This window comes from Sinohyriopsis cumingii, unplaced genomic scaffold (assembly GCF_028554795.1).
Source record: "Sinohyriopsis cumingii isolate HCF-2022 unplaced genomic scaffold, ASM2855479v2 utg000695l, whole genome shotgun sequence".
Classification (NCBI taxonomy): Eukaryota; Metazoa; Mollusca; class Bivalvia; order Unionida; family Unionidae; genus Sinohyriopsis; species Sinohyriopsis cumingii.
In genome coordinates, this window is record NW_028315924.1 from 2950204 (window position 1) to 2969570 (window position 19367).

Below are 19367 nucleotides of genomic sequence, written 5' to 3' on the forward strand. Positions count from 1 at the left end.
TAACGCATTGAGAGAGAAAAGAAATATCCTACATAAAATTATGTCCAGATATACTGTTGCACATTTTTGGTTATACGAGTTTTATATCTTATGTAATTAATTAGTAAAAGTGATAAGGTCTTTTTTTCCAAGGTTGACTATTGCAATCTACTACAAACTTCTATAAAAGTCACAGAAGAACACAAGTATACTCATTTTATCATCTGATATCATTACTGCAGTTTCATAAATGGACTAAATCTGTAAATGACGTAATACAGATAAAAAAGCATCACATGGAATAAATTATTGTAAGGTCGTTTTATGTTGCTGGTGATATGATAATACTATGTGGGAACATTATCATAAAAGAAATATATAGATTTTTCTGCTGGAAATAGTACCCTGCATGATCCCACTGAATAAATACTCTATATAGTCCCACTGAATAAATAATTCCCTATATAGTCCCAATAAATAAATTATACCCTATATAGTTCCTATGAATAAATAATTCCCTGGATAGTCCCAGTGAATAAATAATTCCCTATATAGTCCCAATGAATAAATAATATTCTATATAGTCCCAATAAATAATACCCTATATAGTCCCAATGAAGAAATAATTCCCTATATAGTCCCAATGAATAAATAATATTCTATACAGTCCTAATAAATAAATAATACCCTGTATAGTTCTAATGAATAAATAATTCCCTGGATAGTCCCAGTGAATAGATAATTCCCAGAAGAGACCCAATTAATAAAAAATACTTAAATAATTATGACTAACTGGAAATTAATTTATTCAAAACTAAGCTGTTGGTGTGAATGATTCTAGACTTAGCTTTTCTGACAAGATAAATTTTAATGTTCATAATAGTTTTCCTATCAGTGTCCAATACATTTTAATTTTCATAATAGTTTTCCTGTCAGTGTCCAATAAATGTTAATGTTCATAATAGTTTTCCTGTCAGTGTCCAATACATTTTAATTTTCATAATAGTTTTCCTGTCAGTGTCCAATAAATGTTAATGTTCATAATAGTTTCCCTGTCAGTGTCCAATAAATGTTAATGTTCATAATAGTTTTCCTGTCAGTGTCCAATAAATGTTAATGTTCATAATAGTTTCCCTGTCAGTGTCCAATAAATGTTAATGTTCATAATAGTTTTCCTGTCAATGTCCAATAAATTTTAATGTTCATAATAGTTTCCCTGTCAGTGTCCAATAAATGTTAATGTTCATAATAGTTTTCCTGTCAGTGTCCAATAAATTTTAATTTTCATAATAGTTTTCCTGTCAGTGTCCAATAAATTTTAATTTTCATAATAGTTTTCCTATCAGTGTCCAATAAATTCATATATATTATCTAGATAGGACCTTTCTGAGAAATGTATGGTAGGTATTCTCAGCAAAATGAATTCAGGAGTTTCATAAATTTAATATTAAATCATTACCCATTTGAGATTCTTTTCATCACATAGCTTTATTTCTGTGTAAATTATTTAGATTGAAAGAAGAATGAATTATTTCATTCATTCTGACTGACAGCTTCATGTTTCATTCGTTGTGTGTAAAAAATTGTCCCAAGCAAAGTTGAACAAGTATTAACATCAAAAGTATTACAAATTACAAATAAAAAAATAAGTGTTCTGAATCAACACAACATTTTACACCAAAAAAGTTATTTTTCCGTACAGAATGTCCATGTGATGTCACATTGTTTGATAAAGTACTGGAAAGAGTGTACTAGATGATCCATGTTTGCCCTATAGCATCACTTTCAGTATTAAACATACTGCAGTTGCAATATTCATGTGAAAGGATGATTACTGGATGCAGAAATTCCCATATTTACTGTAATGTATTTGTCACCGGCTATTTGCATTATTTGATTGGGAGCAGTAGCCTACAGAAGACATACACAAATTTCCTGCTGTGTTGGAACTGCAACACATAAATGTTGTGGCTGGATCAAGTTCTGTCAGCTGGGAGACCGGTTTAAGTCCACATTCTTCTGTGAACAGAACAGAGTGGAATTTATTTACTTCTATAATTAAATATTTAAACCACTCTTGTATATAAGGCTGTCTCCATATTACAGGTATATAATTCAGCCCTACACCCACACTCGCTATCAAATTAACAATACCCATAATTTTACTTGTTCTTTTAATTAGGGTTTTTTGCCATAGTTCATAGAATTATATGCAATACATGGCATAATTATCCCTTGTGGGTGTAAACTTACCATATTCAGAAAGATGTGACCTTTCCTCCCAATTCACTTTGGTCAGTGGATTCAGAAAATGACCACCAAAACTTCATAGTATTATTAAAAATAAGAACTTCCATGAGGTGGGATAAAGAAGATTTTCCTGTGATACAGTCAATCAGTAAAAGGAATACTGCACAAGAATTTTGAGAACTTTTTTGACCAATCAAGATGTTTAATATCAAATATTATAAACAGTGCAAGTGTAGAGACTATGTGATAATATCTGGATTGCGACAGGACATGGATTCTGGTTCATGTTAGCATTATCATGGACACTGGTTCATAATGGTATTAGCTGGATTGCCTGATTCATTAACTTTATTTTCTCTTTGAAATAGATTTATCCTTCTAGTACTGGTGACATGTTCTTGCTTGTTTTAAAAGATTAGTACTTGACTGAATCGGTACATTTGAAGTTCATTTCTTGCTTATGCTATGATTTTGTAACTTCCTCTCTCTCCAGAAATTAATCTGTTTTGGGACGTGCTAATTTGGCTTGCAGCATAAGTGCTTGATTAAACTGGTACATCTGACAGATTGTATGCTGGATTTGGGATTCATCTTTAACTTTGGCAGGATTAATAGCATTCTGGTTATGATCAACTGTTCCAATTTTGCACCATTTTTTGTCCTTGCTTCATTCCTTTGAGCAGTAGTGCAAGTAACATCACAGGGTAATGGCAGATTATGCTTCCATACAATGGATTGTGTAGTGGCAGATTATATCAATGATTAGAATAATGAGCACAGAACCACCAACACTGACACTGATAATAAAAGCAAGGGACAGGGTCTCTGTTGTTTTGCTGTATTTTCTGTATTTGCTGCAATTCTTGTTGCTGTTGATTGTCTTGTTGATTGTCTTGTCGCTGAAAGAAATTAAAGGTCAGCCTTTTATTTTTATAATGTCTTGCAATCAAACCTTACATTTACAAAATCTGTCAATCTTGCAGTTTGTATAATTTCATGAGAACAGTACTCTGTGTTAAGCAATGAGTAAAGCAATTAAACACATCTGAACATCTTGACTATAGTAAATTTTAATACATTTTCTACACACAAAAACAAGAATGTGAATACACCATTCCTCACCTTAAAGGTCTTCATTATAACACATGTTCCAGCAATAAGTCAGGATGATTATCGATCCCAATTTATTGGGTAGTAGCACAATTTCATGTATTATGTTGTTGTTGTGGTGGTGGTGACTGTGGTGTTTAATGCCACTTTTCAGTACACAATAGACTGTATACATGGGGCCAGTGTGACTAGTGGAGGAAGAACACAGGAAAATCATGGGAATAACCACCAATCCCTGAAAGCAAGCTTTCTCATGTACCCATAGTGATTTGTATTATGTACTTCACAATAAGGCAGTCTAACCATAAGGCAGGAAAATCCAAGACTCCAACTGACAGTGTTATACTGATGGAGTACTTTGCAGTATAATCAAAGACTTCCATGGACAGTGTTATAATGAGGGAGTAGTTTGTAGTATACTCCAAGACTCCCATGGACAGTATTATAATGAGGGAGTACTTTGTAGCATACTCTAAGACTGCCATGGACAGTGTTATACTGATGGAGTACTTTCTAAAGACAAACTTCACTACTGTGCACACTAAATCAAATTTATTTTGTTGAGGGTTTTTGAAAAGCTGTAACATGAAACCAGTGATTTTACAATTGGTATTTACCATTGACACTGTACATAATTTATCCCTGACCAAAATTATCATTTCAATGTTTTATATATATATATATATATATATATATATATATATATATATATATATATATATATTTTAATACACACATAACCAATCCATACTTTTTGATGATTTTAAAATGGTCCTTTCACTATCTGTTCTTAAAAATAGAACTTGGTTCATTAACAATATCACATTGATCTGATGCAAGATCAAATAGGTAATATGCATGGATCACAATCAAAATAGTACTTAAATGAGAGCATATTAGTCATCAAGGGAGATCTTGAACAAATAAGCCTATATATCAGGTTTGATCAAACTCTATTGAAACTACAGTCTCAAAAGTGATAATAAAACATCCAGCCCATCAGATACAAATAACCCAATGCATTAATCTTGATCCAAATAAAATATCTCCAGCATTTTAATTATATTAGCCTATTTAGCATTTTGATTAAAAGCCGGTCAAAATTACCACCTCATCAAGAGTTATAAAGCTAAAAGAACTAGATGCTATACTATGCACAGAGCTGCCATTTACTCATACAACTCACTGAATATCCAATTACCAAAGATGATAAAAAAAAAGAAGGGAGAAGGCCTCCAAACAGCATTTTCACCTCAATGCAGACTTGAGAAAAGATCATGCTGTGGTCCAGAATGACTTTTCGATGCCTCTAAAGCAGCATCCATGTGGCAGTGAAGAAGCACTGAATAGAGCGCCATTGACATATGGAATGCATGACATGACATTATGGCTACAGTCTCCATGAAATGCTTAAGAGCTACTAGTGACAATGATTAACCCTTTAAGAGACTGAAAAGTGATCAGCATGCAAAGTGATGGTTACAATTCTCCAAGGTTTCTAATAGGAATGTGAGCCTATGCCCAAGCTAACATCCCCACGTCTAGCATCCCAGGCCCAAGCTAACATCCCTACTTCTAGCATCCCAGAGTCCAAGCCAACATCCCTACTTCTAGCATCCCAGGCCCAAGCTAACATCCCTACTTCTAGCATCCCAGGCCCAAGCCAACATCCCTTCTTCTAGTATCCCAGGCCCAAGATGAACATCCCTACTTCTAGCATCCCAGGCCCAAGCCAACATCCCTTCTTCTAGTATCCCAGGCCCAAGATGAACATCCCTACTTCTAGCATCCCAGGCCCAAGCCAACATCCCCACTTCTAGCATCCCAGAGTCCAAGCCAACATCCCCACTTCTAGCATCCCAGAGTCCAAGCAGATGTATGCAAAGCTTATGTAGTGACTGTCTCATGGTGCCATCTTTTGTCCACACCTATCCACATCTTGCATCATCATAAATTTTTTTTTAAAAATTGTTTTGGAAAAACTAAAATTCTTGAACAAAGAAATGAAGACAATACCTGTCCTAGCGCTGGGACCATTATGGGATTATGCAATTTAATGGAGCAATGATTGCTAATCAAGGAGAAAACAAACAAAAAATAATTACAAAAGCACCATAGGTAACACTAAGATAAAGCAAGGACTGAGACGAAAAGCACTCAGTCAATACAAAAACTAAATGAAATGCCCAAACAAATATTTAAAACTGAAAAAGAAGGCAAATTTCAATGAGCGACACAGCACACATGTAATGCATACATCATCCAAGGAAAAATGAGGATGGTATTATGTATGTTGGTTGTAACTTAGGAGTCTGACTTGGATCATGCTCATTTCAATTCTAGTTTTCAAATACTAATCATGGGAGGGAATAATTATCTTGGACTGGGAACTATGGAGAAAGGAAAAGGAAATCAATGCAATAATAGCAGGTTGTGTATTAATGCTATTACAACCAAGTACTAAATGATCTCTTATGTATAGACACACACACACAGACACACATAGAGAAAAAAAAAACATATTTTATGCATGTTTGTGTTATAAAGATTTTACAGTAATGCATTTAATGACAATCATATTACAAGTAGTATGGGATAGATTCATGCTAAGCCACCCACACATAAATAAATTTATTTTCATTTATGCCATTGTTGTCTAGTTTTTACAGTAACTCATTCAATAACAATCATGTTATAAGTATTATGAGATAGATTCATGCTAAGCCACCCACACATAAATAAATTTATTTTCATTTATGCCATTGTTGTCTAGTTTTTACAGTAACTCATTCAATAACAATCATGTTATAAGTATTATGGGATAGATTCATGCTAAGTCACCCACACATAAATAAATTTATTTTCATTTATGCCATTGTTGTCTAGTTTTTACAGTAACTCATTCAATAACAATCATGTTATAAGTATTATGGGATAGATTCATGCTAAGCCACCCACACATAAATAAATTTATTTTCATTTATGCCATTGTTGTCTAGTTTTTACAGTAACTCATTCAATAACAATCATGTTATAAGTATTATGGGATAGATTCATGCTAATCCACCCACACATAAATAAATTTATTTTCATTTATGCCATTGTTGTCTAGTTTTTACAGTAACTCATTCAATAACAATCATATTATAAGTATTATGGGATAGATTCATGCTGAGACATCCACACATAAATAAATTTATTTTCATTTATGCCATTGTTGTCTAGTTTTTACAGTAACTCATTCAATAACAATCATATTATAAGTATTATGGGATAGATTCATGCTGAGACATCCACACATAAATAAATTTATTTTCATTTATGCCATTGTTGTCTAGTTTTTACAGTAACTCATTCAATAACAATCATGTTATAAGTAGTATGGGATAGATTCATGCTGAGACATCCATCATTTAATGGGAATCACTTTATGCCATGTGTAATATTTGTCAAGAATCCAGCAATTAAGATGATGCCTTGTATGTTTTGTTTATAAAGCTGTACCTGACTAGTAATCAAGAACAACCACATGTTATTTTATAAAGCTGTACCTGACTGATAGTCAAGAATAACCACATGTTTTATACTTACTTGCAGCTGTTATACGATACGTTGCAATATTTCCGTTATGTTCACATTTCCATGTAAAGGTATCTGCAGTATAATTGAAGCTCGAAATCCAAGCACTGATTGATGAAGAAGTTGCATTAAAACCATACCGGACTCCTTCACTGGATGGTGAACATGCACCAGTGTTGAAACATGTTGTAATGTGAGCTCCACTGTCATTGTTTTTCCAAGCTGCTGGGAATGTAAATGTTGCAATAATGCAGGTTAATATGGCTGTATCACCATCAAGTGGAGGTGTGATAGCAATTATGTTCACTTGAGCATCTGAAAAGAAAGAACAGATAAATTATGATATAGATGCTATTTAAAATACTGGCAACTGAAGTTATAATTTATACTGACCACATAAAATGTGATGTCAAGATGCTAAACATTATTTGGGAAGACATTTGTTCATAAAGAAAATTGCATGGATGTATGGCCAACTGAATTTAAATAAAGCTGGAAACAATGACTGATTCATGAGGTCTTGTTCACTTTGATATGATTAATATTGTACAGGTGCCAAACATGGATAAATGGTCTATGGTGCTTGCCTTTACAGCTCACTCACAACTCACCTCTGGCTCAGCTAATGTGGTATGTGAGAAATCTTTCTGATAGCTCCCCATGTTTGGTATCGTATGGCATAATAATAATAATCATAATCAGTCCCATAGTCTGGGCACCACTGGTGCACAGCACAAGACCGAAGAACCAGCTTCATCCTTTCATCTCGATATGGCACAGCAACACAATTAGGTTATTTAGTGCCAAAACAGCTGGAGTAAAGTACCTTGCCCAAGGACATGCCATGGTAGCTGACCCAGGCTGGTAAATTGGTAGGATCAAAAATCCACACTCTTTCAGTCTGGCAGGCTAACCACTTAGCCTCTATGGCTCCTGTCTTTCCAGGTTCTTCCTCCACCAAATATTGAATGCCATGTATAGTCTGGTATCTGCTACAAAATGGTGTTAAACCAAAGCTATTCTATACCATGCTCTGTATCAACTTGCTGTAAAATTTATCAAGAGCACCTGAATGACAATGTATAAAGTTAAGATGTAGTCAGCACCTGCAAGCCAATGAATACAAATGGTGATGTTGTGAACCCTGTGACTATTTAGAATTCTGACATTACAATTAGGGGAATGTGTGAGATTAAATTTTGGGTTTGAAGTTGTTCCTTTGCAACCTAACTCAAAGGTTTATAGTTTATAGTTCACCTGCTTTGTTTCTTCTATGGAATTTTGCTTGGTGAGCAAACAAATAGTTGCATGCCAAATTCAATTCAAATATTAGCGAAAATTTATTCTCATTTGAATATTAATTTATTTGTTTCTTCTCCAATGTCAAAACCATGATGAGAACAATTAGCAGTTTAAATATTGTTATTCAACTTAATAATTCCTCTACACATGTATTTGACTTACTAGAATTAGGCACATTTAAATATGTCAATAAGTGACCAAATAGTCATTTAATTACTAGGAATGAGTAAAAACAAATATTTATTCTATGTAACTTATTTAAGTTTAAAAATATTCTGATCGAAGCTAATCAAACAGAATACACATTAAAGTTAAAACTATCTGTAGATAATCAACATATCACCACAAATTCAACACTTAAGTTGTTTGTAGCTGATTAACTGGTCATCACAATGCTAAGATTTAATGATAAATAATGATGGAATATAAATAAAACTTTCTAATTTATGTCTAATTTATCAGCAGTATGATGGAATATAAAAAAAACTTTCTAATTTATGTCTAATTTATCAGCAGTATGATGGAAATCCTGGCAATTGGTTTCAGCATTTAGACTTTTAGCATTCATGTATGTATACATAAAGTTCAACGAAACACTCATTAAATCTTTGAAAACTCCATCAATATGTGTAGCTAAATGAAATCTGCAAAAATTGTGCATTCTATCACAAATCTTGTTTCATGATAACACACAAAATTGGGACAGCTGGTCTGAACATAATTTATTATTCATTTCTTTTCCTCCGTTTATCAAAAATGAACCACAGCTGTTGACCTAAGTGAATTCCTTCTAGAAAAGGTTTTAGTATTTCTCAACAATATGTTTTATACAATAGTTAAATATGTAGCCTGTATAACAAATTGCATAAATAATTTTTGCATTAGTCTGACATTACTCACTGTAACTTTGAGGCTCAAATTTGTTTTAAAAAACAAAGAAGCAGGAGAAATGGCATCTTAATTTTAGTGATGTCTAATACTGTTGCCAATAAACGCAGCACCTGTCTTGGCAAACCAATATTTTTTGGCAAAAGTATGGTCTGTCAAGAAAGATTTTGCTGCATAAATCCCTCACTAAAAGACCAACAGTCTTGGAAACACTTTTTGTTAGCATTGTTAAGGCTTCTCAAGACAGATTATGTTGTATCACTCACCAGTGGTGTTGTTAATAAGGAATAAAAGAATGGCCAACACAGTGCAAAGGTTCCTTATTCTGGACGGACTCATTCACGATCTGAAAACAGACATCATAATTCTTTACTAGAGATTCTTGTAAATATTGGGACATTCCTTCATACATAAAATGGTCATGTGATTCATTATTCAGCACAAAGTTTGTATGGTATTAACACTGGAACGTAGTATAGACAGGGGAGATATTTGTTTTAATTTAGTCAACTAATCATATCATCCTATTCTTAAATGGGTAAAAATGAAGCTAAACATTCTTATTTGACAATTTGATGGGGATTTGTGACAGTACCTTTATATAAGCCACGGTGAAAAAGATAAATACATCAGTTCCAGTCTGTAGTAAAATTTACCCCAAGCCTTCATATAAGCCACATTGAAAAAATAAATACAGTCGGCTCAACTTAAATGCATATCGCTTAACTGAATAGATAGCTTAAGTGTATAGCGAAAGTATGGTCCCATTTTTCATTGTAAATTACATGAATTCTGCTTAAACGCATACTCTCTTTATATGCATAGCCTGGGTCCAGATCGAAGGCTATGCACATAAGCGGAGTTGACTGTACATCATTTCCTATCTTTAGTAAAAAGTACCCTAATCCTTTATATAAATTGCGGTGAAAAATATATACATCTGATTCCTGACTGTTGTAAGAGTTTTGGGCAATTACTCTTCAGAAGATAACTGCAGCTCCTTAAAACATTTCAAGAGGAATCTCCACCTTTTAAATTTAACCCTTTTCTCCAAGTATAATATTTTACCATGTTCTGTTTGATATTTGCTGCTTTTATTTCTTTATGATAACTATACAAACCAATGTTTACTAAAGATTTGTTCAGAGTTCAAATTACTTACTTGTTCATGTTATTGTTCTGTTTCCTCTCTCTTTCTTGATCCTTACCTCTCTCACTTTTGCTTAATAGTTGTCTAAATGATATGTCTAAATCTTTTTTAATGTTTAGAAGCTTTTGTTTTATTTGACCACTTGAACAAATATGCATGGACAAAATTAGAATGAGCCATAGGCCTACTAGGAAAGCTCTACTAGGGTTAGTAATAATATACAGCCATTGGCCTACTAGGAAAGTTCTACTAGGGTTACCAATAATATACAGCCATAGGGCCAACTAGGAAAGCTCTTCTAGGGTTAGTAATAATATACAGCCATTGGCCTACTATGGAAGATCTACTAGAGATACCAATAATATACAGCCATTGGCCTACTAGGAAAGTTCTACTAGGGTTAGTAATAATATACAGCCATTGGCCTACTAGGAAAGCTCTTCTAGGGTTAGTAATAATATACCGCCATAGGGCCTACTAGGAAAGCTCTACTAGGGTTACCAATAATATACAACCATTGGTCTACTAGGAAAGCTCTACTAGAGTTACCAATAATATACAGCCATTGGCCTACTAGGAAAGCTCTACTAGGGTTAACAATAATATCAAGCCATTGGGCTACTAGGAAAGCTATACTAGGGTTAGTAATAATACACAGCCATCTAGGAAAGCTCTACTAGAGTTAGTAATACTATACATCCATAGGTCCTACTAGGAAAGCTCTACCAGGGCTAATACTAATATAAATGGACACAATTAGAATGAGCCATAGGTCCTACTAGGAAAGCTCTACTTTATAATTTCATATATGTCCACTACCATATATAAACCTACAGACTGCCTAATCATGTAGGTAATTAACTTGATGCCACACTATCATTATGATAACAAATGGAACAAGTGGGATTCAGTGACCCTTCTTAGGTCAAAAAGGTAGGTTATTTACAAAACAATGGGGTGGGGGGTGGTATAAAGACCTGTGTTTCTTATTTATTGAAGAAATGAAATAAATAATTTTTACAAACATTCTCATCATTGAATTATTAATTTCTGCAATAAATACTCCATCTTTCATTATTATATACTTTTCCAAACATAACGCCTACAAAGGCATAAGCAATATGAAAATCGAAATACCGCAAGTTAAGGCAAACCCGATGTAAACTGCCAAAACAAAAGTAAAATATTTTTGTTAACTACTTCTGAAAAAGATGTATACATGTATTCTGAATGAATACATTATAGATGTTTGCAATTTATTTTTTAAAGTTCATTATTTGACAACATTTTCAATAATTCTGGATGAAGATTTTGCAAGCTATGTAATGGTAGTAGTATTTTTTCCATCCAACTGCTGCGTCAAAACGTGGCAGAATCTAGAGCATTTTTACAAAATTTTCTATGCCAGATAAATTACCTACATGAAGACATTGTCATAACAGTATCTGACAAGCCTTCGGGAGCAGAGGAAATATTATAAACTGAAATATGAAGGACTTCCTACCAAACTGAGTTACCAAATCTTGGAGTGTCAATCAACACCATGTTAAAACATACCAAGCGACATACCAAACTGACTTGCCAAGACTTATCAACTCCCTATCACTTACCAGATGATCAGTAGAATGACCACATAAGGAAAAAGACAATAGCAGGATGACCACATAATGAAAAACGTAAATATTGTAAATCCAGGGGTTTTACTTGACCGAGTGGTGTTATACCATAGACTGATTCTGCTAGACGTCATACGTTTCTCCTAATTCCAAAGACTTCCATACAACTACTGATGTAAACTGGAAAGTCCAGCATGTCAATTTTAAAATAATTTTACTGTAATTAATACAAGACCACAGACTTTACAATTTTACAATTGTCTATAAACCGCATATCTGCATGGTTTCTCGTCATTAACTTTCCATGATGTACCGTCAGTATTTCATGCCTCAAAACTATACAACGTCCCCTAATACAGGAAACTATTTTTATTACACCACCTTAGACCAGTCAAATCATGGTTTTAAGCAACATTTCGCCCATAACTTTGCATCACATTTGCCACCATGGCAACATAAATGGTACCTGCCAACGATGGTCAATCCCTTCTCGTTTATTCCATTGTGTAATATACCAGTCTCCATGCTTACATATTGCACCTGGCGTCACACGATCAATGTACACAACTAGATTTTACTAGGGACAATGGCACAAAAGGGACACTCATGCCGCTCTGACTTGAATTTACCAAAAGTAAAGCATGGCATCACGGAAACCCACTAACACTTCACTCCGTGATGGTTGTTCCTTGTAACTGGCTAATTATTTCGGTCTGAGGAATATTTCACCATGACCGAAATCCCATAATCAAATGAGGAATCACAAAGATCTAAGAATTCCTTAAAACGAATCGCTAAACATAAATGCGCAAACTCCAAATTTTTTACATTATTTTCTTAATATGCAAATTTAAAAGCATGAAAAAAAACATATATTAACTATTATCCATATAACTATACATATATATGATTTTTGAGAAAAGATCTAAATAGTTAAGAAATAGTTATCTCAAGTCGTAGAACCAAATGAATTTTATCATGGTGCCAAATGAACTCAGAGGTATATTTTACTTACAGACAGCAGAGCCTGCAAAGTTGGCAAAGATGCTAACCATAATGTATGCTGGTGTAGCCTTCAAGGTTGCTACAACCTGTTTGCAAAAGCTCGTTGATGCTCATGATGAAGACTATCGAAAACCCTCTTTATACCTCGTCAGGATAGTTATTGATGACACTGGACAACAAATTTTTACAAAAGTCATGTTACTGAAATAAAATTAGTCAATTCTTATCAATTTTTATGTGCTGAACACGAATATGACAGTCAAATTGCAAAATTGGCTCTAGTTTTTTTGTAATCTGCAAGAAATTAATGTTTACATAACGAAATGCATTCCAATAGTAAAAGGTCAACTGTAATAGCCTACCTATAAAAAATCAAGTCATTGACTACATCTTAGATTTCTTCGCCTGTCTCTTGTACAGCTGTTCGGGAGCATCTCTGAGGAGTGTCCAGCAGTAGTCAGCCAGCATTGTAGTGGACCATTTTCCCTGGTATCTTTGTTCCATTGTTGCGATATCTTGATGAAAACGTTCGCCGTGTTCATCACTAACAATACCACAGTTGCTAGGAAAGAAATCCAAATGGGAATGAAGGAAGTGAATCTTTAGAGACATATTGCAGCCAAGTTTCTTATACTTCATCAACATGTCTTCTACTAGTTCCTTATAGTTTTCTGCCCTAACATTTCCGAGGAAGTTTGTAGAAACTAGGCGAAAAGCATTCCATGCTTGTTTCGCGTCACCTTCCAGCAAGTTGTTGAACCGGTCATCTTTGAAAAGCACTCGAATCTGAGGACCCACAAAAACTCCCTCTTTAATCTTTGCTTCGCTGAGTCGAGGGAATTTTTCATGCAGGTATCGGAATGCTGGCAAAGTCCGGTCAATGGCTTTCACGAAGTTCTTCATCAAACCTAGTTTGATGTGAAAGGGTGGTAGCAAGATTTTCTGAGCCTCAACCAGAGCTCGGTGTTGGATATTCTTCTCTCCAATGGCTACATTCTGCCTGTGAGTCCATTCCTTCCTCATGTAGTGCATTTCCCTTGCTCGGCTATCCCACTCGCATAAGAAACACATGTATTTTGTATATCCTTGCTGCAGTCCCATTAAAAGGGCAACTACCTTCAAATCACCACAGAGGTGCCAGCTGTACTTGTTATACTCAATGGAATTCAGTAGCTGCCTTAAGTTATCGTATGTCTCTTTCATGTGGACAGCATACGCTACTGGAATAGATGGAAGAATGTTTCCATTGTGCAAAAGCACAGCCTTGAGACTCAGTTTCGAAGAGTCCACAAATAGTCTCCATTCTTGTGGGTCATGAGTGATTTTTAAAGCATTCATGAGGCCCTCAATATCGGAACAGAATATCAGATTACTTTCCTTTCTGAAGAAAGGCTCCAATTGCTGGTGGCGCTTTCGATATGCAGTAATTGTGACATCTTCTTCTAGAAGATTCCATTGTTGGAGTCTTGATCCTAGCAATTCTGCCTTGTTCTTTGATAAGTCCAAATCACGAATCAGGTCATTTAGTTCTTCCTGTGTTATTCTGTGTGGGGTTGATGATGCACCACAGTGAAAATCTGGATCACTGCATGCTGATGGACCAGGAGAAGAACAGGTCGACTCACCTTTGTCTTCGTCAGATGAATCAAGAGAATATTCTGCTGGAGGTTCTGGAATAGGAAGTCCCTCACCATGTGGAACTGGTCTCAATGCAGACGGAATGTTTGGGTAGACTATTCTCGACTTCTTTCGCTTCGTTATTCCGCCTGAAAGAGGAGGAACCAAGCAGAAGTAACAGTCATTTAGGTGGTTGCTTGGCTCTCTCCACACCATTGGGACTGCAAACGGCATTGATGACCTTTTGCAATTCAACCACTGTGAAAGCTGTGTTGTACATGTAGCACAGCATATATGCGGAGCCCAAGGCTTGTCTTGGTCACCAACCTTGCATCCGAAGTAAAGATGATATGCCTTCTTCACTTGAGAATTGATACTTTTCTTCTGGTTGGCAAATGTCACTTCCCCACAAATATAGCAAAAATTGTCCGCGGTATTAACACACTTTCGAGGCATTACTGTTCTTTATTGTACGTAAATGGATAAAATAATAAGTTTTATGTAACAGTAGCTTGAACTGTCTCGCACAACGTCTAAAATATTTTAAATGCTGAACCTATCTGATTGGGCTTTATATAGTACACTGCTTACGTCAGCTTCAGCAGCCGCCTGGCATTAGTATAATAGGCCTACACATGTATAGTACACTGCTGACGTCAACTTACTTCAGCAGCCGCATGGCATTAGTATTGCATTGCATCAGAAAATGATGCAATCAACTGTGGATGATGTGAGCATGATGGTATTATGCAATGTTACATCATTATTCCGGATGTTGCTGCAGTCCTACTGGAGAAATTTACACAGTGAAACATAGAAAATGAGGTATATGAATATCTTCAAAACGAGAGCCAATACAAATTTTTCACGGTTATATTCGTGTTCGGCACACCAAAATACTACAGATTAGGGCCTTTTCAAGTCAGTAATGATTTCACTGTTGACCAGTGTGATCGTTACAAGCTAGTTGTTCAATCAATATTGTCATCGATCTTAGAAAAGCAAACAACATACTAAATGGGAAGACTGAAGTTTAACATCGTGTGTGGTTAGTCTTGATAAACTCAGCACCAGCCTATAATTCCTCAGACAAGCATGCAATCGATCTGTACCTCATACAGCATCAACCACAGGAGGCACGCTAAAAAAGGCAAACTTCGCTTTCTTCTGTTTGTAAAGCGAAAACGACTTCGCTCTATAAGTGTTTAGATGTACATTGAGTGACATCAGTTTTATATATGCTGCCTCGCCATTATCCAGGCATTTCCAGGTTGTTTTCAACTGCGCTGGCAAACGGATTCTTGTACATTTAGAGGCATGTGTTTTGATAGCTGATTGACCATTAGCCCTATCCCAAGTAAGCTAGCAAATATCACTACCAGATTTCCGGAAGTAATCATTTGATGATTAAAACTTACAAATTTGTGTTTCGAAACTTAAACAGTAATATGTAAATAGAGCATTTGTGTGTTTTAAAAATAGAATATACGATCTCAAGATTATAACTGCCGCATGTATTCATAAAATCAATTTGACACCGTTAACTTGCCAGGCTCATGGTCATTCCATACCCAAGCCGTTTCGTACCCATGATGCTGGTCGTTTCGCACTTAAGGTGCTGGTCGTTTCGCACCAATTAATTTACAAGGTCAACTATACAGTATTGACATATTTGCATCTCCCTCTCTAGCCCTAATCTTTTCACTAACTTAAAAGATTGATCGAACACAAATAATTACAGTAATTGTATTGTTTTCACTGTATAATAGCATCTATGTACAAAACGAAATTTAAAAAAAAAAATTCACATTGCCAGTAAAAAGAAAAAGAAAACGTAGGCCAGGTTTAAACAACTGAACAAGTCCATTATTTCTGTATAGTTCCAATTAACAAACACTTGTCATATTTATTGGTATTATTTAGTAATGACAATCGGGACTGAAAAAATTACAAATGTTTATCCTCTCAAAACAACTATATATTTTGCGATCTTTTAATAATGGGGCTGAATGCAGATAAAACATTGTTGTTTGTGTAAGTTTCTCTTCTCCAAGGCCCAATACTGGTGTTAATTTCAATTTGTGTTGCCTGCTTTTAAAGGTGTTGAACGTGGTATATTATATGAGCTGCCAAACAATTTTTTGGGAGACTGCCGGCCACAATAGCATACTTGTGCAAAGTTGTGGTCACTTTTGTTATCCTCCATATAAATAATCGCGGAGAGAGAGAGAGAGAGAGAGAGAGAGAGAGATTTAATTTGGCATTGGATTTTACATATATTTACTTCGTTGTTTTTAAACAGATTTAATTATTTAGATAATCGAAGATATGTATACATGCTTTGATTCTGTCAGTATTGAAACGTATTTAATACAGCACCCTATGTAATACAGCATATATTTTGTCCAGAATAGAACAGTAAAAATTACAATCCAATGAATGCTTAAAGGAGATGTCTCAGTAAGACGAAAGAATAGCTCAAAAAGGTTTCTTAAAGAACAAAAGACTAACAACATTATTCCGAAATGTACATTCCGGAGTTTTATTACATACATGAAGAAAACACAATTACAATATGCATTTCTGTTTTCAGATTTGAAAATCATTGTATAATAGTGCAATTAAATAGCCTTGTCAGTCAGCTGTCGGTCTGTATATGCTGCTGCAATGTTTCAGTAATTTTGAGGAGGAGATAACGCCGTTCTGGTACTCTTTCCACACCGATAATTTTCTCTCCTGCATTTTTTTAAATGTTTTTTCTTCTGGTATCTTCTTAGCTTTTTTCTGATACCAGTTGAATCTGTATAACAACTGAAGTGGCTTCGTCATATAAAACTGATTATGTCTTACAACACTTTTTAAGAAAACCAACTCAGCTATTTATATCTGTATCGCGTTATCTAGTCAGATGTTGTTTGCACATAAGCATTATAAAATGTGGCTTCATTTACTTATATAAATAGATAGAAGAAAAAAAACATCAAAATAAACTGAGATAGAAATCAAACGTACATTGTACAATACCAGACGAAAAAACAATTAGGAGTGGAACATATGTCAATTGTAACCGACAAAGGAGAGTAAGATCAGCGATATTTAGTAACAATGTGTGCGTCCAAGAGAACAAATTAACAAATTTACTAATTGATTCTTTTTGGCTTGATGATAAATTTGAATTCATTGTATATAACTCCAAGTTTGCCTTATGCTCATTATACTAAAGTGCCAGAGTAAACAAATTTAAAATTCCGAAGATGAAGTAGCCAGGGCTACCTAACACGGTAGTGGGTGGGAACGAGACACTGGTATAACGCACAAACAGGAGCGCTACACAAATGCGGACCGGGGCCCCAATCTCACCCATCTACCTTGGAGGAAACAAAGAAAATATGTGTCATAAACAAAAGCTAAATATTAGCATAGAAAAGAAAATATATCTTCAAGCTAAACTATAATATAATATAATATATAATTTAATGAGAAATCTATTAAGTAATACTTTTCTTACTTTACCATTTCCCCTTAAGAGGGATGGGACAGGGCAACTATGTGGGTTAAGTACGAGGTAATGACGCCATGGGACTATATCACATAGCGCCACGCGAAGTGGACAGGCCCATGAAAGAGCCTATGAAAAACATCCCACATAGAACACAAACATACACATGCAAACATAACATAAATAGAGGGATTAGGAACCCTTTCAAACCCTTCTAACTTTCTATATTTCCTCTGAACAACTATACAGCTCCCGTACTGTATAGTTAAATAAAAAAAAACATTTGGAACACTTTGGCTAATAACCTAAATTAAGAGCGGGCCAATGTCGAGTCTGGAGATATAAAAATGTACGGACCCTAACTCGAGTACAGCCACATCATATTACGAACAAAATTCTACGAGGAGTGACACACATGATCACACATAACACAATATGTTTTCCTTTTCTAGTCATGATTAACACACCAATCACTCGTCGAAATTCGAAATTATACTTATATATAATAAAAAATATAGGTCAGTATGACAACTGTGGTGATAATGCTGTCCCGACACGAAAACTATATATAGCACACACACAATATAGCAAAACACACATGGGAATTAGGAAACCTCTAGCAAAGGTCACAAATAAATTATAGGGAAGGGATTTCGAGTAAGGTGAAGGAAACCTAGCTCGGATGAACAACCCTATAGAAACCACTAGGAAACTATAAATACCCCATCAAAAATTTAATCAGAGACATTTTGGATAGAAATTCTTTAATTAAAAATAACAAACAACACACTTTCGGGGGATACACATACACATAAAACACTTTTTTTCTTTCTTTCGGAAATGGGGGGGGGGGGTGAGGGGGGCATTTGTTTGGTGCCCCAAAAAGGGAAAAAAAGAAGATAATGTAAATCCCCAGTAAACAAGTGAGGTAAATATAATATTAATGTCAAACAATTCTTGACACGGAATTTAGCAAAATTTCTCTGAATCTAAATACTGCTGAAAAACAGACCTATTGCAATTATTTCAAAATATAAACAAAAAATAAAAAATACAAAATAATAATCAAACACATGTGAAATTGAATTAAGCTTGAAAGCTTAAGCTTGCCAGATACCCGTGGAATTTAGCATTTGATAACTTAACATTTTAATCATGCTTCCCGTTAAAGCATACAGCACCATGCAGGCCCCATATAATATTATCCATTACTTATTATTATTATTATTATTATTATTATTATTATTATCCATTTATATATAGCCGTTACTTCACTAACATGTAGTAATTTTTTATGCCTCTATGTATATATATCTATCTATCACAAAGGAAAAAAGCAACATAGAAAATACATATGAAATATCTTTTTATG

At 34.7% G+C, this 19367-nt stretch overlaps 1 protein-coding gene across 3 annotated transcripts in view; it reads right to left on the minus strand.

Moving 5' to 3' along the window:
• Positions 1 to 206: 206 nt before the first annotated feature.
• Positions 207 to 19367, minus strand: part of LOC149773299 (uncharacterized) — a 36773-nt gene continuing 17612 nt past the window's right edge. For all 3 annotated transcript variants that reach the window (XM_089946478.1, XM_089946480.1, XM_089946479.1), the window contains 3 exons: positions 9375 to 9454; positions 6931 to 7233; positions 207 to 3128 (listed from right to left, as the gene is read on the minus strand). In XM_089946478.1, the coding sequence (XP_089802604.1) occupies positions 2992 to 3128; positions 6931 to 7233; positions 9375 to 9447 (513 nt within the window). In that variant the 5' untranslated portion in view covers positions 9448 to 9454 and the 3' untranslated portion in view covers positions 207 to 2991. The remainder of the gene's footprint in view (positions 3129 to 6930; positions 7234 to 9374; positions 9455 to 19367) is intronic.